This window comes from Odontesthes bonariensis, chromosome 9, assembly GCF_027942865.1.
Source record: "Odontesthes bonariensis isolate fOdoBon6 chromosome 9, fOdoBon6.hap1, whole genome shotgun sequence".
Taxonomy (NCBI): domain Eukaryota; kingdom Metazoa; phylum Chordata; class Actinopteri; order Atheriniformes; family Atherinopsidae; genus Odontesthes; species Odontesthes bonariensis.
The window spans coordinates 10665756-10687877 of record NC_134514.1 but is presented as its reverse complement, the minus strand read 5'-3'; the positions used below and the strand labels follow the sequence as shown (position 1 = coordinate 10687877).

The following is a 22122-nucleotide window of genomic DNA, read 5'->3' as shown; positions in this document are numbered from 1 at the left end:
GATGAATTTCACTGTAAGCTATAAATGGCATTTGTAAATCTGTAGTTTTCATTATTATATCTGGTCGCAGGTTGCAGCCCTTCTCGTTCCTGTCATCCTGAGCTGGTCTGCCCAAATCTTCCCCGCTATGTGCCGGATTGAGTCTGAGCCCTGCTCTAATCCAGTGTTAGTTTAATAACATGTATGGACTCAGGAAGAGCCACATAGCAGCACAAATCACAGAGGCCCAAAGCTCTCTACCTCTGTTGATTCTACTTTACTCAGCTCTCTGTCCCTCATGCTCCCTCGCTAGCTTGTTCGTGTCTTTGGCATACAGTGTGCAACTCTCCTAAACACTTTTCTTTGTCCTCGCTTTAAATTGAGTCTCTATAAACCCTGTTGGGGCTTTGGGGTTCAAAGCCCATGCAACAATTAACTCCCTACTCTGCTGGAGGATTTACTGTTTTCAATAGCACTCTCAGATAGTGATTTTTAAAAGATCCTTTTAATATTTCTTTCTTATATTGCTTTACCAACTTGAGGTCCAAGCAGAGGTGATACAGCATTAGTCATTACTACTCTGCCAAACCGGAAGCAATTTGTGCTTGCAAAAAAGGTTAAGAGGATAAACCAAAAGCATACAGAGCTGAGTTTCATTCACTTCTATCATTTCCTTAGAATAAGTAATAGCATAGGTGGAGCAGTAGTGAGACAAGAACTGCACGCTGAAATGGTACACAAACAGACAGATTCAAGTTGGCATTGATTGGAGGAGTATGTATGCATGCAGTACATATGTTCACTATATGAGCAAGTCTGCACAGAAGTGATTATGTTCTTGTGATTGTTGCGTTGGACTGGAAACCTCTTGAGGATGTGAAGGAAAGCCGATTATGAAGTGTCACCAAGCACCACTGTCACTCAGCCAAAAGAGTGTTGCAACAAAGAAAAAAAAATTGCCTTTACTGCACTACCTTGCCCTCTTGAACCCCCTTCTCCCATATATACACACACACACACACACACACACACACACACACACACACTCTGTTAGTGTTCATCTCAAAGACCACCCTCTGTACCCTAGAGAACCCACCGAGCCAACCTCTCTTCTGAATTGAAGAGGGATGAAAGGAGTGAGCCAGAGTCCCCAGCTGATTGCTGACATCCTCTGAAAATGACCTTGTTGTTTTCCCTCTTTCGCTGTGTCTCCTCAAGCTGCTGTAGTCTATGGAATAATTTCCCCACCACCTTCACAGCCTCAATAATTCCTTCATCACCACAGCAAAGGGTCATTTCCAGTGAGTAGATGAGTATTTATTCCATTTGGAGACACAGTATCTTTTATTTTTGCAGTGCCACTCTCCTGGCTTTTCTGGTTGAGCTGCTCAAGAGCTCTGTGACAATGCAGGAGCAGATGTTGGGAGGAAAGGGCTTTTTGGTGATTGGATACCTGTTGGAGAAGGTATGTTACAGTGTCCGCAAGATATCACACTTTCTTTCATCACTTTTCAAGGAGTCACTATCATCAAATTCATATGTGACCTCACCCATAGACTTGTTTTCTTTTTACATCTTTGCTCCCATTGAAATGTTATACAAGCTATCCTTTCATATGAACATATTCATATGAATAACACTTCAAACATCATTTAAAAAAATGCATATGTCCATTCCTAATTTTCTCATTGAGTTGATGATGATTAGAAAGTTGGGTTTTGTCACGTTTTTCTTTGAATGACCCATCTGCTTTTGAAACTTCTGCATCCTTTCTATTACGGTGCACTGTGTCTTGTCTGTACTTTCAAAGCCCTGTCAACGGTCAGATCTTCGATTGCTCCTAGCAGAGTCCTAAATTCTTATTTGGACTAAACAGAACTAGAGGAGGAACTTGTCACCCCTTTCTGCATCAATCTTTATTTACCCATTTTGTGATGCAGATCTAGCAGCCAGCGTCCCTAGAGTGCTGGCTCTTTCCGTACACTGAGAAATGACTCCACTTTGACACTCAGTGACTTGCCTGCCTGCTGGCTTCAGATGCTGTAGACTAACAGCCAGGCAGAGTCGGCACCTGGGAGCTGCCGTTTTTTGCTTCCTACCCTCCAGCTGCCAGGTTTCACACTTTCACATGTCACGCCATCTGTTCATGATATGTTTATGCCACACCTTCCCTCGTTCCGAGGCATTCATTTTTCTTTCACCCCTACCCTCACATTGTCTCCTGGACTGAGTACAGATGCCAGACGTGAGCGATGACAGTACTTGTGAAAAGTATTATGTGCAAAGTTAAGACGGCTCACTCTTAATTTTTCTTTAAATATAGAAGTAGACCCATTTTAAACTGATGCTACACTATTTAAATAGCCCAACCACATGCAGTGATCCTTTAAATCAGTCTAGGCAAAGTAACAGACATTTTTGTCACTTTATCATAAAGCTCGTTTTTTTCTTCTGGGTATTGAAGGGTCATTTCATGTTTTGTTTTGTTTTTTCATGATGTTGTCAGTATTAAGAGAGCTAAATAAATGTTTATGGCCAAGAAGTCTCGGTGACACATTTCTTATTTAACATGAATGTGTGCTTCTCTCCACAGTCCTCTCGTATCCACATCACCAGGGCAGTACTAGAGCAATTCCTCTCCTTCGCAAAGTATCTGGATGGGCTGACACATGGAGCACCACTTCTCAAGCAGCTGTGTGACCACATTCTGTTCAACGCTGCTATCTGGATCCACACCCCTGCCAAGGTGAGCTCATGCAGGTATCTGTGGCAGAAAAGTATGCATATCCAAAGCTTAAAACCATGCAAGGTTTCAGTAATAATTAGCATCATTATCACCTCTGCAAAGGTGAGTACAGAAATAACAAATTCTCACGTGTCTCTGTTTTTGTGAAAACGGGCTGTGAAGAAGTAATAGAAGTAATTGTAATAAAGTTAACATTCCCTCCCACAGAAGACACTGCTCCTGAACTCCTTGAAATGGCTCGTTTATTATCTCTCTACTTAACGTCACCACCATGAAACATGTTTGCATGATGGCTGCCCAGTGGCTACTTTGGCACACCTCAATCAAAGAATAAGCTGCTGTCGAGCAGTCTGCGATTCTTGACCAGTTACCTGACAAATCAGAGCACAATGGGCCATTTTAGAAGTGATGCCTTCGAGTGAGTGGTACTATTCTGGAACTTTTAAGGAGGTTCTATAGCAAACAAAATATAGAAAAAAAAGATTTTAACATCAAAACATGAACACCTGTTCTGGTACTGTCCCAAAATTTAAAGTTATGAACCTGTACACAGCTGTATTAAGGGTACTTTAAGTTGAGTTGAGTGTAGCCCATTTATATGTTCTCAATAAGTAGAAAACATTGCAAGGTTACAGACTTGCTGCCACTTTACTAGCCTCAAATGAAGCCTTTTAAATGAAACATTTTTTTTTTCCTTTTCCTTTTTAGATAATGACCCATAAAAATGAGACGAGGTATATCAAAGAAGCTCGGTTTGTGTGGCAAAATCATTAGCCTCGGGAATTCAACTGATGGGACCAAACCATGAATAAATGAATGGAGGAAATAAATACAAAAGTGTCTTGAGGCTTGCCTGTGAAACTCCCCCAAAATAGAGCATAGAGAAAGGGAAAGGAAAATGAGAAAAAAGGTTTGGCAATGAAGTGGGTTAGAGCACTTTTAGCTGTACTGAGACCAAACTATGCTGGCTCCTTCCCTCAGGTTATCGCAGAGTGCGGATTTAATTTGTTACTGTCGGCTATCTGTACAGCTTACAGAAATCTGACAGACGTGTTAGAGCCATATACATTAATACAAGGGACCTCTGACTTCGTCCTTGTGGACAAATAAGATTTTAGGACTGCATTTTAATCCTCTGTTCCCTTTGAAATTACATAAACAATTATTGAGTTCTTTTATCTTAGCACCCTTAAGCCATATTTCAAACACACAGCCACCTTTTATGTTCTCTCACATTTGACTCATTGCTTTCCTCTATGTTAAAATGCATCGGGTATGATGCTTATTACAGATTACATGCTAATCATCAGCAAACAGTGTGGAGCTGGTGAACTTATGAAATTAAATAACACAGGTTTAGTGGCCATCTGTTACCATACATATACCTAAAGGACAGTGGGTTTAATTAGAGGAAACCATCCCAGCGTAACGTCTGGATTGTTAAGTAAAGGTATAAGTTTGCATGTGCAGTTATTAACATGAATACATGTGTATGTGTGTTTTCCTTCTAGGTACAACTTTCTTTGTATACTTACCTTTCTGCTGAGTTCATTGGCACAGCAACCATCTACAACACGATTCGTCGAGTTGGCACCGTCCTTCAGCTCATGCACATGCTGAAGTACTACTACTGGGCCACCAACCCTGCAGATATCAGCGGCATCCCTCCAAAGGGTCTTGGTGAGCATGTTTTGCATTGTGGATGTCTTTGAGCAGTGGATGTAGTGGAGCATGATTTCATTTGATATTTGTTTACATACGGTTTCTTATCTATCTGAAGACTCATACATATTAAGCTTTGTGTTTTGGAAAGGACATCATTGGGCACAAACCAATCACAAGCAGTGTGCAGTCACAAGCCTGCTATCAAAGTGATTTCCTGAAATGGTAGCAGCTCTCCCACATTTTAAATGACTCATCTCCTTGTGGAAGTGCTTGTCTGTCAGCTGTTGAGACTCTGGCCATCCCAGGAGATGACACTAAGGCAGACACACCATATCAATATTGTCATCCCAGCAGGGTGTGTGTGGGGGTGTTAAGCTTCTAAAGCCCTGCCTAGTGACATGACTGGCAGAGTCAGTCTGTGAAACGGCGTGGCACCATACAGGTTGTGCAGGAAAAGAAAGTGTCCTTGAAGTGTCATTCTCCTTTTTGCTATCCATTATTCTTTTCTGAAACTACCTGCGACATAATACATAATATAGGGGTTGTTTTATATTGGTTCGGAGAGCTGAGTTTATACTGCACCAGGACCTATGAAATTTACTTGCTGAAGGTTGAAGCTTGACAGCGTTTATGTAATATTCTTCACACAGTTAAAGGTTATTTCATTTCAAACTTTCTTTCTTACCTCCGTCTGCGTTTCTTGCAACACCGATCGTTTACATTAGTGGTGAACTTCACTTTTATTAAGACGACAAGATGAAAAGCAGTTCTCAGAGGGCGTTTTAGAGCCTTATGAATACTTCAGCTTTTTATATACTTTAACCTGCCATCCTGACCTGTTAATGCTGGAAGTGACCATGATACATTGCCATCAAATGGATTTCCAGACTGAGTTTTGTGAAGATCACATGGAAACAGATACAACATTTATATTTGTCCAAGTGTCCCTTATCCTACCTTTGTCATTACTTTTGTGTAATCATCTGCTTGTGGAATTTGAGGAACATTTCTCACAATCGTATCTCTGTCTCTTACAAGTTATGTGAACTAGAGTGAGTAATGCAGACCTAGAAAGAGGAACATAAGAACAAGGTGATGTATTTTGATATCTATAGGACTATTTAAGTAGAAAGGTGATCCCTGCTCAGAAAAACATTGAACCAAAAAGGTTTGATTTTACAACACTTGGCTTTTCTAAAAATTTATTGTAAAAAAAAGAAGTGCTTAAAATACACATAATGAACTATACCATGTTTTCAAGTGAACCTTTCCCTAAATGTAGACTTTCATAGATGAGTGTAATTGTTGATAGTAATGTAATGAGAACCCAGCTGGGATTCTGGGGAAGACATCTCAAAATGGATCACCTTCCTGCTCTTTGTAATTTTCAGACAACCTGGTTTCATTCCTCTGACTGCGAGCCAGTTTTCCTCTGTCGTGCTAAACTGAGAAATGATCAAAGAAACACACACACACACAAAAGGGAGAAAGCCAAGCAGATAATGAAGTGTTGAATTATAGTACACAGGGAGGGCATTTAAAACAGATCTCCTCAAGCTGCTCGTTCTTTTTCTGGAAGTGCGTCCCCTTTTTTTTTATTTATTTTTTTTTATCTTCAGGTCTTAATAGAAAGTGCTATCAAATTAAAGCCATATATCATTCTTATAACATAGAATTGGTCCCGGCACTCATAGGCCAATTCTCATTGCTCAACTTCTCCAAGCCTGTGACATGTACCCACAGCCAGCACACAATCTGTCTCAATCCCTCTCACTCTCCTTTTGTCTCAGTCTCTGCCTCCGTTTCACAAAATAATGAGTAATGACATAACCACTAAAGCTACCTGACCAGTCACCACATTCAGTTCAAGCTTGTTATGTCGCTCCTCATTATTGAAGAAACAACTGCTGACAGACATACAGAGGGGCTTCAGTGAGTTTGAGTTAGATCGCTCAACCCCACACAAGATTAATTCTGATGAATTGATAAGAAAAATTCTTAAATGTATAAGAAGGGGTCTTAGCCATGCCCATTTAAAGTTTATTTCCCTGTGTTTGCCCCTATATGTCACAGAAATGTTTAGTCATTGCAGTTTAAAGTCAGTGTACTGCAGATGCTATAAAGAAAGCACGTTAAGTAGACAAAGCATGCATTTGTTCTATTTTTAAAACCTGTGATTGGAAATGAAATCATTTTTTTTATTATAATGAAAGCTTTGTGCAATTATAAAGGATGCTAGTTATTGTTCTTAAGCTGAAAAAAAGAATCTTGCAATAATCATAATCATATTGACAATCATTTAAAAAAAAAAAAAAAAACACTGTGCTCGTGCCCTTGGGATGCAGGAAGTAAAGCAATTTGTGAATGAAAAGCAAGAGATACGCTGAGCTGCTGAGCAGAATTGTTTGTGAGTAACTTAGATGAGGTGGCTGTGGTAATAATGTTCTTATCATCCCTTCCTTGTCAGGCATTGTCCTGCTCTAGGTTTTCCTCTCTTCTGCTATTAATCAGTGTCGGGATGCAGCAGCATTGCTTTCCCTCTGTAACCTCAGGGAGCCTCATCATTGATTACACTGACCGGCTGTTGAAGCAGGATAGTCAGGTGCCTGCTGCCATTGTATCAGTCATCACGGCGCTGTCCCCATTTCAAATGAACATGTGTTCAGCCAAGATGGAGGTTGGAGTTTATCAGGAGGAAGAAGAAAAGGGGGTATTGGCCAAAGTGACCAATTTCCTCTGAATTGCCTCTGCAGTTGTATTTGACCCAGTTACTGCCATATTATACAGTCAGTGTGTTAATAGCTGGCTTCCTACACAGGATGATTAGGAAGTTAGGCAATAAATACCTGGATTTACTGCCAAATGGAGACTTTGTGTTACAGTTGGAGTACTGCTCACTCTAAAGGAAATGGTTTGTAGTCTTGTATTAGGTAGTCCATGCCATCATCTGTATGTTCTGATGTTTCTGACTGAACACCAAGGTTTAGGTTAAAAATGGAGAAGCTCTGTATATTGTCGAAGATCTGATTGTGTAAAAAAAGAAAAGGAAAAAGTCAGCAGCTTTTTAATATGATACTTAAACAATTTGTTATGTCATAAAATAACATATTTTATTATTTACACAGCACTCTCAACAGTGCTCAGCTCATCAGATATGGAATTATGTTCAAATCAGAGAGATTCCAATGTGAGGCTAACGGTTTGCCAAAAGGATCTCATGTTGGCGGAGGAATTCTGGATAGTTTTAATGAGGTGTTGGCCAGCTTGATGGGCAGGTGTGACCTTGGGCTGGCTGCCTGGGCACCATGTTGTGGCCGCTTGGGTAATGCACTGTTTGATGTAGTATGAATGATAAATAGATCTGGGATAAATATGCCAAATGATCTTTCTTGGGTTTAAAGCATAGTCTATATTCTGATTATATTAAATGTACAAATTATTTTTTTAATTGGTAAGAGGGAGGGGAAATGTCTGGATTGTTGTTTGAACGTGGTGAAACTTTGGACACATGCTCCTAAGGTGAGTAAATCTGAACTTGTCTTTAAAGGTGTTCCTGTTTTATTTGATTTTCCTCAAAAGCTCAGAGACAAATTAGAGGCAAGGCCTGTAAATGGACAACAGAAAATAGAAATGTATATTATCTGCTTCCATTCTCTTTTCTTTTCTTATTGCTGAAGCACTTTCTCTAAAACTACAGATGGTCCACGGCCAACACAGAATGAAGTCATTTCTCTGCGGGCATTCATGCTTCTCTTCCTGAAGCAACTCATTCTGAAGGTATAGCCCACCTGTCTTCATCCATCACAGTCTCTCGCACCACTGCACTGAGAAAATGTAGAGACTGTGCCTGTGTTGTCTTTATGAATGTTCAACTGGTCTGCTCCTTAATACATTCTGACAAGCAGCTGTGAATAAGATAAATTAAAGTTTTCATTAAGAGGAAATACTGTTCTAATTTTGATTCTCCAATTGTTTAAATAGAGATGGCAAATATTTATGTGTTCCAGCTTTACAAATGAGACTAATTGCTCCCTTCAGGAGAGCTGCTTCAGTTTTTGTAATTGACTAGATTTAGATTTGCTGACTATCGTTCGGACAAATTTAGCGCATTGAAGGCACCACTTTTGACTTGGGGTACTAATGGCTCTCAGGCAAAATGGACTGAATAATGTATCTCAATTAATTACACAGTAGTGAATAGCAGAAATAGTACAATGCATGACCACAGATAGAACATTTGATTGAGGTATTCAGTGTGTAACACTACATAGTCTAGGTTCACATGTTGCTGCTCATGTCCCAGCATGTCTTATCTTTGCAGATGATTATCAAGTCACATTCTTCCTGCACCGTGGTGAAAGTGCAGCGAATTTCAACTAGCTTTGAGTCTGTATATTTTGCTGCTGCCGCTGCAAAAAAGCACATTCAGCTCAGGAACAACAATACAACCTTATCCACAAGATGAAAAAAAATGCTTGTATTCTTGGTCCTTTAGTAAATAAAAACTAACATCTTCAGTGTCAGATAGTTTGTGGAAGTCTGTTATGCTGTCGCACTTCTTCAGCTGTTTTCCATAATTTAATGTTTTGCATTGAACATATTGCTTCATTATTTTTCATTCCTTTAGGACCGAGGTGTGAAGGAGGATGAATTGCAGAGTATCCTGAACTATTTGCTAACGATGCACGAGGTACATGGGTCTATTTCTGCCCCACGTTAATTAACTGCATTTCTTTTTTGACACTTTCCTGCCTTTTGTTTAAGAGTCACAAATCATTGTCATTACCGCTCCCGAAGCGGTTTATTTTAACTACTAAAATAATTAATATTTTGTGTTACTCAGCCATTATTCATTCACTGTTTCAAGGTGTACTAAGAACCTTCTGTAACTGCTGGTGATGAAACTGCTCTTCCTGTACTGGACTTCCAGTGTAAGGGTCTGGTGCAGTGCCTGCCAGGTGATAATCAGGAATGATTATGGGTACAGAGATTCAAGTTGGGTACAGAGATGGGAACAAAAAAATTGTTGACCTTTCCAAACAGCCTTTTCTCCAAAACCAAACTTCTTGAAAAAAGGCATCTCTCTTACTTGGGGAGCAGCACTGAGGAGTTGTAGAAATACCAGTCCCCAGACGGTTGCTACACAGTTGTAGTTTTTCACAGTTTAGAGTCCAGTCCCCTGTGTTTTGTGGACTAGGAGATGGTTTAAGACGGAGGTCTCCGGGTGCCGATTAGCTCAATGGGTTGAGCAGGCGTCCCATATACAGAGGCTTAAGTTCCTCGACGCAACTGTCCCCGGTTTGAGTCCCGACTCGTGGCCCTTTGCTGCATGTCCTTCCCCTCTCTCTCGCTCTCAGGCCTGTTTCCTGTCAAGCAACTTTCCAATAAAGGCCACTAGTGTCAACAAAAAAAGACAGAGACACTCCTGCATGTGTATGTTCACATACTTCACATCAAGTCAGACTTGTTCAAAGTGGATGTTGGACTCCACCAAGGCTGAACATAGTCTCAAAACCTGTCCATGATCTTCTTAAGTTGTGAAGAAGGAGCTAAGCCATGAGTCACGGCTCTTAATGTATCAGTTGGTCTACGTACCTTTTCTCACTGATGGGCAAAAACTTTAGCTGGTGACCAAAAGAACACGACTGAAAATACAGCTACCTTAAATATGTTTTCTCTGCAGAGTGGGTGAATTTACATGCTGAGATTGGGTGAGAAGTTGAGAAATAGTGTTTTATAGGGAAACCACTATTGGTTTTCTTTGATTCGGTTGAGGGGGTTTGGGTATCTTATAAAAATGCTTCCTTGGCCTCTTCCTTTAGATGTCTCTCAGGCACTATACCAGCTGGGCAAAGGCCCCATGGTCAACCCAGGACTAACTGGAGGGAATATATCTTCCAGCTGGCCTGGGGGGAGCTGGAAGAGGTTGCTAGAGAAAGGCGAAGCCTGAACATCTTTTCTTGTGCTTTTTCTACTGCTACTCTGACACTTGCTGAGAGATTTGGGGAACAGATAGATTGACAATTGCAGGACACTTAACGTAGCACAAAGTGCACACAAGGCAAACTGTATTATCTCTCATCAGTTGTCTCTACTTGGTTTGCCTTTAGGACAACAATCTGCATGATGTGTTGCAGTTGGTGGTAGCCCTCATGTCTGAGCATCCAGCGTCCATGATTCCTGCTTTTGACCAGAGAAATGGAATAAGGTAAGCCCTTCAGGGGAAGAAACAACTACAACTACAAAACAGAGGGGTCATTTCACAAAATAAATCTAAGCACTTAAAGCTTGTGCTGTTGCTGTGAGCTTTTATGATGCATGAATAAGTCATGTGTTCAGAAAAAAAAGCATAGAAAAGTAACAATATTAACCTACTGATTTCACAATATTAGACAATTAATCATGCATCGGGCGTGATACTACAACATTTGGATATACCCACTGTAGCTCTGTGTATATGTTCTAAGCAAAAGGCTAATATTTTTACTAGGACTTACATTTAATGCTAATGGAATTTCAGCCTGATGGAAAGAGGTTGTCAGCAAGCCAGTGCATGGGCCTTTTCATCAACAGAGCTACAGTTAATTCTCTCAAGACCACGTACCGTTGCCAGTTTCCACTGATGTGTGTCTATTCCAGGGTAATCTACAAGCTCTTGGCGTCTAAGAGTGAAAACATTCGTGTACAATCCCTCAAAGTACTTGGGTACTTCTTGAAGCACTTGGGACACAAGTAAGTAACCCATTCCAGTAGCTGTGATGTAGAGTGTAATTAGACCCTCAAATGTTTTTATATATAATTATCAAAATGTTTCAGATGTTTTACAAAATAAGCCTTTAATCCACTCTAGTGTTTTGTTGTTGTTTTGAGCTTTTCCGTGCTCAATGTCCATGTCAACATCACAAAGGCAAGAGGGATAGAAACTATAGAATCAAAAAGCTTAGCTTTACAATCAGAGAGAATGGTCGGCTGCTCTTTTTACACAGAAACCAGTAAATGATTCTTGACTAGATGCCAGTTTAGTAAATTGGGGTGCTCCATTTACTAGAAGTATTGGCGTGATGCCCTAAAACCATTAATTCACAGTAGAGACGAGTGGTAGAGGCCAAAGTCAGTGTTCCCACAGTAAAATGAGCGATAAACCGTCTACTTGGATGGCAGCAGATCATCGCTATACTGCACATTTGTGAGGTGAGAAGGCTAAGGCTGGACATCATATGGTTAAACATTCCGGTTGGTATGTGAATGGAGCGGATAAGCAGTTGATGCTGTGCTCGCAGCAGTGGAGTATTAGCATTTTGTTTTAAAAACTGAGCATGCCTTCTGCTGCATGATTACCTTATGTCTCCAATAACAGTCTTTAATCTTTAAGTCTTTAGTTTCTTTTCTCACCCAGACAATTTTTATCTAATATCCATGTGTACCCCTATTTAATATTGTCCTAACTGTTTATTTAAAACAGTCATTTATAAAGAGAGTGACACTGTCCGAATTTACTCATGAAAACATTTACAGCAAGGTCATTGGTTGAACAGAGTTCTACTGTAAAACTCAGCTTGCTCTGCATTTTTAGTTTGTCGGCTTCTCCCAAATTTTCATTGTCATATAGTTGTGAAAAAAGCTACTTATTTCCAGGGTCAAATTTGCCAGCCTCTGCAAAGTACAAAAAAATGTCTACTTGTTAGTAGACATGTAGGCCAGTGGCAACAGAATAGAGCAACTTTGGGCAAGCCCTGTGACAGCAGTCCTTAAGCTGTTTGCAGATGCAGTTTGTCACTGTTGAACCTATTTAACTGTGGAATGCCTCAGTATCTTGGAGCCGTTCCTGGTGACTGGCTAACTTCGTTATCCTACACACCTCCAACAAAATCCACCCAATTTATGACAGCAGGCTGTTCCTGATACCCTCAACAGTCTGGCTCCCCTGGGTGAGAGCAGGGAGAGAGGCAAGCTGACGGCACTCACTGATCCTTTCTGTTGCATAGGAACTTCCAAACCAGCCACTTTACTATTATGTCTGTACTTGTATGTCCACAGGAGGAAAGTGGAGATCATGCACACACACAGCCTTTTTACTCTTATGGGCGAGAGGCTATTGTTGCACACCAACGCTGCGTCTGTTACAACCTACAACGCTCTTTACGAGGTAACAAAATAGTTTCTTCTGAAATGTCTTGGTATTGCTGTGATATTGGTTTCTGTGTATATGACTCATGCCTTCTTATTGCTTTCTACTCCAGATTCTGACAGAGCAGGTGTGCACACAGGTAGTTCACAAACCTCATCCAGAGCCTGACTCCACTGTCAAGATTCAGAACCCAAGTAAGCCCGTTTGGTGTCACACAGTGTTTCATTCTGTCTATACTATTTAGTTATTTGTCAAATCTGACAGGATGTGCATATATTTCTGTTTGCATGTTAGTGATTCTCAAGGTAGTTGCGACTTTATTGAAGAACTCAGCTTCCAGCACAGAGCTGATGGAGGTCCGGCGGCTCTTCTTGTCAGATATGATCAAACTCTTCAGCAACAGTAGAGAGAATAGGCGGTGAGCAGAGCATTTTTCTCATCCATTCTATCAGTGATCTCCCCGATCAATTCGTCAAAGAAAAAAGGAAAAGGACACAAAGTTTTCCCTCCCTTTACCACATTTAATAGGTTAACATTATTACTAAATAATCTTTAGACACGTTCTTCAGCAGATGTCTCTGAGACACTTTCTACGCTTTCCCTCCGATACACAGAGTAATGAAATTATGTCAAAAATCAACAACACAGTTAACTTAAAATGATTAGTGAAGAGTGCTATGTCATGACATATCGTTAAAGTGTGGAAAAAACAAAAACATCCTTATTGTCATTTTACTGTCAAATAATTAAACAATTAAACAATTTTTTACTTTACAGACTTTGAACTTATTTCTATGTTAGGTGGCTAATACAAAGAAGTGCATTATTATTCAGCAGCTTCAAAAACTAACACTGAAGAGTGACGAACCGTTGAATTCCTGTTAGATACAACACCCTTGAAGAAGCTATACCTTTGACCATGGGACCATCAAACATTTTGTTGTGAATAGCTGGATGGATGAAAACACACACACACGCTCACAAATGTACACACACCAGTGTGAGGCTACCAGAAACCTATTAACCTACAGTGCCACCATAGTACAGAAATGCAAACTGCTTGGAGAGTCCTGAAGAAGAAAGTGCTCAGAGACATGGTAGGGAAGACTAAAACAGAACCTTTGTCAAAGATTCCCAAGCTGATGCAACAAGATTTGGATAAGAAAGACCTTGAAACTTATTTTTCAAAACTTGTATTGACGGAGCAAATCAGAGGTGAGTGACTGGATCACTCACAGACAAAAAGCTCAAGCATCAGTGTGATGGAGAAGGGATACAGGTATGGGTTGCTATCGAAAGATTAGCTACTTTGACTCCTAAATTGACTCCTAAACCTCTTGCAAGTTTATAGAAGGTGCTTTTGTAGAGGATAGGCACAAGAAGTCTGAATCATTTTAATTACAATGCTTCATCACGTGCATCCAATTACTTCACTGGACTCGCCAGCACAGGCCTCAAAGTTAACAGAATAATGATCTATGTCCCTTGAACACCCTATTTAAATCCTATTGAGAACTTGGCAGGCCTGTCAAATATGTAGGGAATATGATAAAGATTCCATTGATGAAAAATTGAGGGCAGTTACTGAAAAGAACAAGAGTTAAACAGAAAACACCAAAATATTGTCATTTTGTGTTGCTTACTTTTTGTGTGTAAAATTTGGAAAAAAATGTAAGCTTTTTTTTTGTCATGTAGGTGTCTGATGATTCTGTGCAATAATAGTTTGCCTGTGCATATTGCAGGTGTCTTCTTCAGTGCTCTGTTTGGCAGGACTGGATGTTTTCTCTTGGATACATCAACCCTAAAAACTCTGAAGAGGAGAAAATCACAGAGATGGTGTACAACATATTTCGTATTCTGCTCTATCATGCCATCAAGTATGAATGGGGAGGATGGCGTGTATGGGTGGACACTCTCTCTATAGCCCACTCTAAGGTGAGTACTGTGCGACAAAGAGAAACACTGACCTCTGCTGCTGAGGCGGACATTTTTAACTAGTCTGTCAAGCTTCTTTAAAACTTCACTGGATTACGTCATGCTGTAGAGATGAAGCTGTTTATATCTTTGACTTTTTTATAGGTTACATACGAGGCACATAAAGAATACTTGGCCAAGATGTATGAAGAGTATCAGCGTCAGGAAGAGGAGAATATTAAAAAAGGAAAGAAGGGTTTGGTTAGCACTATCTCTGGTCTGTCTGCTCAGACCTCTGGAATTAAAGGTGTGATTGAGATCAGAGAAATGGACGATAACTCTCAGACACCCGAAAGTGAGATGGAATATGAGGGCGCTGACTCGCGCAACCTGCTGGCTGAAGAAAAGGGGCATGAGGACGCTTTCGTGGGTAAAGGAGTTACTGTAAATGGGGTCAGGGTTGAAGTTCATGATCTTCTGGTGGACATCAAAGCTGAAAAGGTGGAGGCTACAGAGGTAAAGCTGGATGACGTTGACTTGTCCACCGAAACTTTGGGAGTTTCTGAGAATGGGCCTCTGGTGGAAGTGGATTCTCTGTTGGATAATGTTTATTGTGCTGCTGTGCAAAAGCTCAACAGTAATGTCAGCAGTATGCTGTTACCAAAGGGGAGTTTGGATGACCAAAATGCTGCCCCTCTCATTGAGTTGGATGATGACAAGGACAGTATCCCTCCCAGCAACAACTTCCTCTTTGGCAAGCCGACAGTTGGCATTGAGGACAAGTTACTGCCTGATCTCAGTCCAGCTAAGCCTATGGTCCTACCTAGTCCAGAGCTGCCTGTTCACACCAGCCCTAGTGAGGAACTTAGCCTTCTAGCTCATGGGTCAGGCAGTGTCTTACCCAGTATCCTGGAGAAGGATGAGTTTGAGATTCAGACAGTCCTTGAAACCATTAGCCCTGAGGCTGGGACTGAAAATGAGAACTCCAAACTCCTGAAGGCCACTGAGGGCACAGCTGCAACTGGGGCGGGGGGCTTGGGTGGTAAGACCAGCAGTGCATTGGATGCAACAGGAAACACTTCTGATACTGAGAGATCAGATGATGGCAAAGACAAGGAGATGAAGAAGATTCAGACAACAGCCACCACACAGGTTTGTCTGAAACCAAATAATCACATCGTCCATTCATGAAATAACAGGTTGTCTTGTAATATCTGACACAGGAGGGACTTTGCTATTTTCAGCCTCATGAAAGAAGTAGAGGAGGTTCACTTATGAACACAAACAAAATGATCTCGCATCTCTTCGACAGACGGAACTATAAAGGGAATGATCATAAAAACTGAAAAATAGCAGCACCACTGTCAAAGAGAGGAAGTTGTAGAGAAATAGTAAGGTTATTGTCAGGATATGTTGGCCCTTGGTGAACAGTTCTATATTCACAGACCCACAGAGATCACTTTCTTCCCCTACTGTGCTTGTAATGGGGACAGGAAGGCCTGGTGCACATCAAGCATCAAACCCTCTGAGACTCAGGAAACTGGGCTGCTGGAATAGTTAACTGAGCCAACAGGAGGGCAGAAAGAGACCAAGCATTATTCTACAACAATCGCTAGGGATGTGCTCATTGCTCTGTTCCTCTGTGCTCCTTTTCAGAGGTCAGGCTCTTTTGCCTAGATTGGGTCACTGATAGAGGGCCGGTGGGAGGCAGAGTTTATTTTTAAACCTTTCTCTGGGGTTGCATAATTGCTCATGTTGAATCTGTTGCTAGTTTTTTTTTTTTTTTTTTTTTTTTTTTTTAAACGGGCTTTTTGCAGCACTTTTCTGTCTTACTCATCTGATATTAGGTGTTGCACTGAGTATAGATTCTACTTTTTCTCTGTAGCCACAGGCAAAACAAGGTTGTATAAGGACGCGCTGAGCGATATTTCATTCACTGTGAAAAATAGAACAGTAGCATTAAATGAGTTTATGGATGTTCTGTTGATGCATGTAATATCTCACGAGGGCAGTGATTGCACATACCATATAAAAATGTATTTGTTTTGGTGATTAATTGCTCTCCCATCAGAGTGTGCATGCCCGCCTAGTCTCTCAGATGGAAAGGGACGTACCTGTGGACCTTGGCTTTGGGGCCGTACCCATGACAGAGGAACAACGACGTCAGTTCAGCCCCGGGCCACGCACCACAATGTTCCGCATCCCAGAGTTCAAATGGTCAACCATGCACCAGAGACTGCTCACTGACCTGCTATTTGCACTGGAGAGTGACGTCCATGTCTGGAGGAGGTGTGTGAAGTAATTTATGTGCATTCAGATATGCAGAGAAAGAGCTTGAGTATGGTACACGTACTAATCCTATACACGTTTTCTGCTTCTTACACATTGCATTGTCTTATGATTGACCAGCCTTAAAAATTACAATTGGTAAGATTGTTATATGTGAAAAACACTTGAATCCATCTTGTGTTTTTCCCCGCCTTTTTCTGCAGCCACTCCACCAAATCTGTCATGGACTTTGTTAACAGTAACGAGAACATAATTTTTGTCCACAACACCATCCATCTCATCTCGCAAATGGTCGACAACATCATTATTGCTTGTGGAGGGATTTTGCCTCTTCTCTCAGCAGCCACCTCTCCTTCTGTGAGTGCGCCTCTCTGACTTCAGTAAAGAGGAATAACGCCATCTAGCGGTGTTTTATTGTAACATCTTGGTCTGTGGTTGTTCAGCATATACAACAACAGATCATGTACCAGTGGGAAATAAGACTTGTTTCTGTTTAGTGATTGGTGTGACTCATCCTGACTTTGCTACAATTAATGCCGAGGACATTACTTTGCTTCAGTTTCTTATGTTTATGATTAACCTTTCTGTGTGTTATTTGATTTTTACCGTAATCAATCTCTTGCAATTACTAGATTTTAATTTGCAGTCTTGATTTTGAATTGATTTTAATCATGCTTTCTGTTTTTTTGACTTGACTATGAAGGTTAGTAATTATGCTATTTTAATTTCTTACGGTATTCCCAGATGATTTGTTCTGAAAAATGTAGCTGAACATGTACTTTCTTACCTCCGAACTGGATTTTCTTTCCAACATTTTCTCTGGAACCTCTTCTGACATTAGAGTGTCTCAATCCCAAAATGTATCAACACTCCCAGCTGTGTATGTGTGATACACTTCTTTATTCATTGTTTATTGCTGTAGAAAATTATATTTCTGTCAAAGCTAGGGGTCAAAACTTCTGAAAACACAGGAGACACTTTACATTTTTACTTTTGTTCTATATCACCTGTGTAAGACGGAGTTGGAGAACATCGAAGCAACGCAGGGCATGTCCTCAGAGACTGCCATCACTTTCCTGTCCCGCCTCATGGTTCTGGTAGATGTCTTGGTCCTCTCGAGCTCGCTCAACTTCAGTGAGATCGAGGCTGAGAAAAACATGTCCTCCGGTGGCCTGATGCGCCAATGTCTCCGACTAGGTAAGAGCTGTTTGTGTAAGACTGCTGTAGATGTAAATGGCAGCCAGTGCAAACGGGCAGTGAAAAAATTACTTTATCACTAGGTGGTGTTTGTGCACCGAAAAGTGAACAACTTGAAAAATGCTTCTATATTCTAAGCCTGACACATTATAATTATTCTACTAATCCCTGAAAATCCTCCTTTTTGATCAGCAGAGCTAAATCATTTAAGAATCATCAACTAAATGGGTAGTTAATTGTAGAATGGAATGGGTTTTGCTATTTTTTTTGCTACTGTTCTCTATTGTGAGAAATGACCCAGCCTTTTATTTTAGAATTCACAATGCGAAGAGAGGCTGATTTGCAGTGCAATCAGGTTCTCTTTGCAAATGGTATCCTTTTGTGTTTCTCATTAGTGTGTTTCATAGGCTTCCTCTGCCCTTTTGTGCCTTTGTTTTTCCACTGCATATATTTGAGAGATAAATAATTATATTTGAAGGAAAGGCAAATAACTGCTGAATTAAGAATAGATTAATTGAAGACATTTAATGTGTGTTGTTTTGGTAGAATTCTTTGGCATGATGCATTTAAAGAGAATGTGTTCTTCTTGCCTCTTTTTTGTGAGCAAAAGACTACATTTTTCTCCCTATCTGTTTGTGCCTGTGGGTTTTTGGGTTTGCAAGCTTATGTTTGCTTGATTGTTGACTTCAAGTTGTGGTCTGGGGGATGGGAAATAGCCTTCAGACTTCAATGTCCTTGTTGCAAATGTACAATTTCTCATCACTGGTGTTGGTGTGAAATCAGTCTGGCTGCCGATTTTGCTCTTGCTCTCTTTCCCGTCAGCCTGGAACAAATAATTATCAGAGATAACTGATTAGGTTTAAAGAGGTCATGCATGTTATCAGCATTTAATTATCCTTGACTTTGAAATGAGAACCTATTTGTTTGCTTTTTGTGTATTTGTTTGTGTACAGTGTGCTGTGTGGCTGTAAGGAACTGTCTGGAGTGCAGGCAGAGACACAACCCCAGGACACAAGAAATCCTGCAAAATGCTATGACTTCCAGCAAGGTTGGATATGATGTCACATATCACCTGTTTGAAAGTGAAACTTTGGTGTCTGAGCCCTTTGTTAAAAATTCCATCTATCCAATACATGCTAATGGAAGACTACTTTGAAACAAGGCTCAAAATTTTACCTAAATGGTGTCACAAAATGAGTTCTTGCACAGTACGATCCTCTTTGAGCCCATACTTAAAACACTGTAAGTCGCTTTGGATCAAAGCGTCTGCCAAATGTATAAACATAAACATTTTCATTTAATTTTCTTCCGCCATGTTTCCCCTATTTTAAACCCCTAGAATTCTGTAAAAGTAATGATAAAAGCAGGTTAAATAGAGCCTGGATGGAACATAGCAGCATGTCAAAATGTGCCATTTTTGAACTTCAGACAGCCATGGAGACTACTACTGACCTGTCTCCGATCAAGGACTCTGACCGCCTTCTGCAGGATGTGGACATCAATCGACTCCGTGCTGTGGTGTTTCGTGATGTGGTGAGCCTGGTCTATGAGTTTGTTTGTGCAAGATGTGCATTTGTTTGTCACAAAGAAAAGCAAACGTTAATAACATGTTCTTCAGTAAAGTGCTGCACATGCATATGAATGGCTGTATTCTAAAGCAAGATATTCTAAAGCTAGCATTCGTGCGTCATGTAGTTTTTTTTTTTATGTAACTTACATTTGCAGTGAGGGAGCAAGTCAGGCAGTGGACTGTGGAAAATTTGTCTTCTGAATAGAAAGTGGATTAACTGTTTTATAATTCTTCTCTACAGGATGACAGTAAACAAGCCCAGTTCTTGGCTTTAGCTGTGGTGTACTTCATCTCTGTCCTCATGGTCTCTAAATACCGCGACATCCTCGAACCACAACGTGAGACTGCAAAGATATGCGGCCAGTCAGGCCGCAGTATGCGCCAGGAGATCAACTCGCCAACCAGCACAGGTGCCTTATCTTTCTCACATTCATCTTTTTGCTCACCTTACCTTATTTTGAGGTGACTGTGCCTGATTTACACAAATGTTAAGTTTCTGTGTAATTTTCTATTACACTGGTGCCAGCTTGTGAGAGCTCATTCAGTAAAACATCAGGGATACCCTGCATACACTCCAATGGCTCATCTATGACTTATTCATGAGCTCTGCTAATTGCACCACAGAGAAGTAAGTGTGGAAGCAAATATACTGGTGCTGAAGATGGTGGTTATGAACTTGAATAGGCATCAACATTCACTCTGAAATGAAAGGTAGAAAGTGCTTCAGGTCATAAATAATACATTAAGTAACATGAAAGGAAATTATTGGTAGCCTACAAAGGTTTAACACAATGTCTGCTGCAGTGCCAATTGCCTTTATGAAATGTACAAGTGAGCATACTTTATCAACTTTTATTCAGATAAAAGGTGAAGTGAATAAAAGAAACTAGAGGATGAGGAAAGAGGCCAAAGGGAATATGTAAGTGTAGTTTAAATAGCTGAGACCACTACGAATGAAGAATGAGAAGATGAGCAATGAGAAGTTCAGAGATGAGAAAGCAGCAGCATGCTATCCAACCACTGTGGGTTTTTGGGGCAGTGGAGCCAGGCTTGCTATTTTCAGCCCCATCTGTCAGTGCCCATTAGGCAAGCAATCCACCAGAGGAGAATGGGATCATAGAGGTTGCTGGGAGGAGAGAGGCACACTGCCGCCTTCATAAATTTTACCAGAAAATAGGGGAATTTTCTAGACGGCATGTGGCAGACGATTGTCTGATGGACCAGGAAGCCAGACGACTTGCTGGCTAAATCAGGCCCTGGTGACCTCGTTAGGGGGCATGTGATGAATATTAATATGGCTGCCCTTGCATGTAGGTGACCACTGGTTCAGGGTAAACCAGGATCTGACTGGAAAGTCACCTCTGCTGCTCTCTGAGGAAACCAGAAGACATTTTAAGTTGATTTCTGCATGTACCCTAGTTTGACTTTATGAACAAGCAAAATGTTACTAATTAGTTCCACGCATGCACAAATGTGCAGTTGTACAGTATTTGCCCCAGAATAATAGAGCAGCATATCTATGTTTCTAACTTCTTCACTCTCAAAGCGGTTGAATAGATTTTGCTTCAGGCAGAAAGAGCCGGAGAAAAGGATTCATGTTTTATTAACATAGAGGGAGAATAACTGCGAGTAAATCTCACTTGTGAATTGGAGCTTCTAGAGTGAGATCCAAGAAGCTTCCCTGCCATGTGGCTCTGTCTACACATGCTATATTTACTTTTTGGCTAAGAAATGTATCACTAGTTCTGGAATGCCATTTTATTCTCTGGTATTAGTAGTAAATTATTTAGTTAATTTCTTACTGCTGTCAACAAATGCTATGTCAATATTAAGTTGGCTTTTATTGCTATAAAGATCATTTGGGGCCAAATTTTTGACTGGTATACATTGGGTAGAGTATGCATGTCCCTGCCTGGCACTTCCTGATTCTCCTATGTCCTCCACAGAAACGGCACCAGCATTTCAAAGCAGTAAGAACCATCTTGTTTCATCAGAGGGTCTCCACTTGGAAATCTCTCTACCCCACACAGACTCTGGGATTGGAGATGAGCAGGTAGCCAGCGTCATTAACGGGTCTGACCAGGATCACAGAGTGGGGGGATCTTGTGCCATGAGTGGGCTCATATCACACTACACACTATTCTCAGAGGGGAAGAAGTCCCAAGACAGCTTGTCTGAATCTGCCAATGTAGAGATGTTTAAACCACCATTCTCCACTACCAGCATTAGTCAGTCCAACAAGGGCATTAATGTCAAGGAGATTTTGAAGAGCCTTGTAGCAGCTCCAGTGGACGGCATGGAGGCTGGGCTGGAGCCTGTGTTCTACCCTGACCCTGCTGCCAAGGCCCAGGCCATGCTGCCAATGCAGTTTCACTCCTTTGACAGGTGAGGAACTTTGGTTACTAATTTGCAAACTGCTAATAAGGAACGATGCCATTTCAGTTTTTCCATTTTCTTCTTTGGATGCACTTTCTACTCATTACAAGCAATTGTTTTCCATTTGTTGCACATTTAATTGGTATTTACTCTGTCAGATTTGATTGTAGTATTATTATTATTTTCACTACATAAATGAAGCTACTGAAATGTAAAACTTTCCATTGACGTGCAGAAAAAACGACCTTGTCCTATGCT

The 22122-nt window shown here is 40.8% G+C and overlaps 1 protein-coding gene across 1 annotated transcript in view; it reads left to right on the top strand.

Moving 5' to 3' along the window:
• nbeab (neurobeachin b) overlaps positions 1-22122 on the top strand; it is a 184707-nt gene that overhangs the window by 61166 nt on the left and 101419 nt on the right. Inside the window, exons 11-29 of the mRNA XM_075473089.1 lie at positions 1336-1444; positions 2573-2725; positions 4237-4405; positions 8088-8167; positions 9018-9080; positions 10501-10598; positions 11030-11122; positions 12428-12536; positions 12631-12712; positions 12813-12936; positions 14261-14453; positions 14598-15584; positions 16504-16721; positions 16925-17078; positions 17738-17918; positions 18872-18966; positions 19347-19451; positions 19730-19898; positions 21435-21873. Coding sequence (XP_075329204.1) covers positions 1336-1444; positions 2573-2725; positions 4237-4405; positions 8088-8167; positions 9018-9080; positions 10501-10598; positions 11030-11122; positions 12428-12536; positions 12631-12712; positions 12813-12936; positions 14261-14453; positions 14598-15584; positions 16504-16721; positions 16925-17078; positions 17738-17918; positions 18872-18966; positions 19347-19451; positions 19730-19898; positions 21435-21873 — 3621 coding nt within the window. The remainder of the gene's footprint in view (positions 1-1335; positions 1445-2572; positions 2726-4236; positions 4406-8087; positions 8168-9017; positions 9081-10500; positions 10599-11029; positions 11123-12427; positions 12537-12630; positions 12713-12812; positions 12937-14260; positions 14454-14597; positions 15585-16503; positions 16722-16924; positions 17079-17737; positions 17919-18871; positions 18967-19346; positions 19452-19729; positions 19899-21434; positions 21874-22122) is intronic.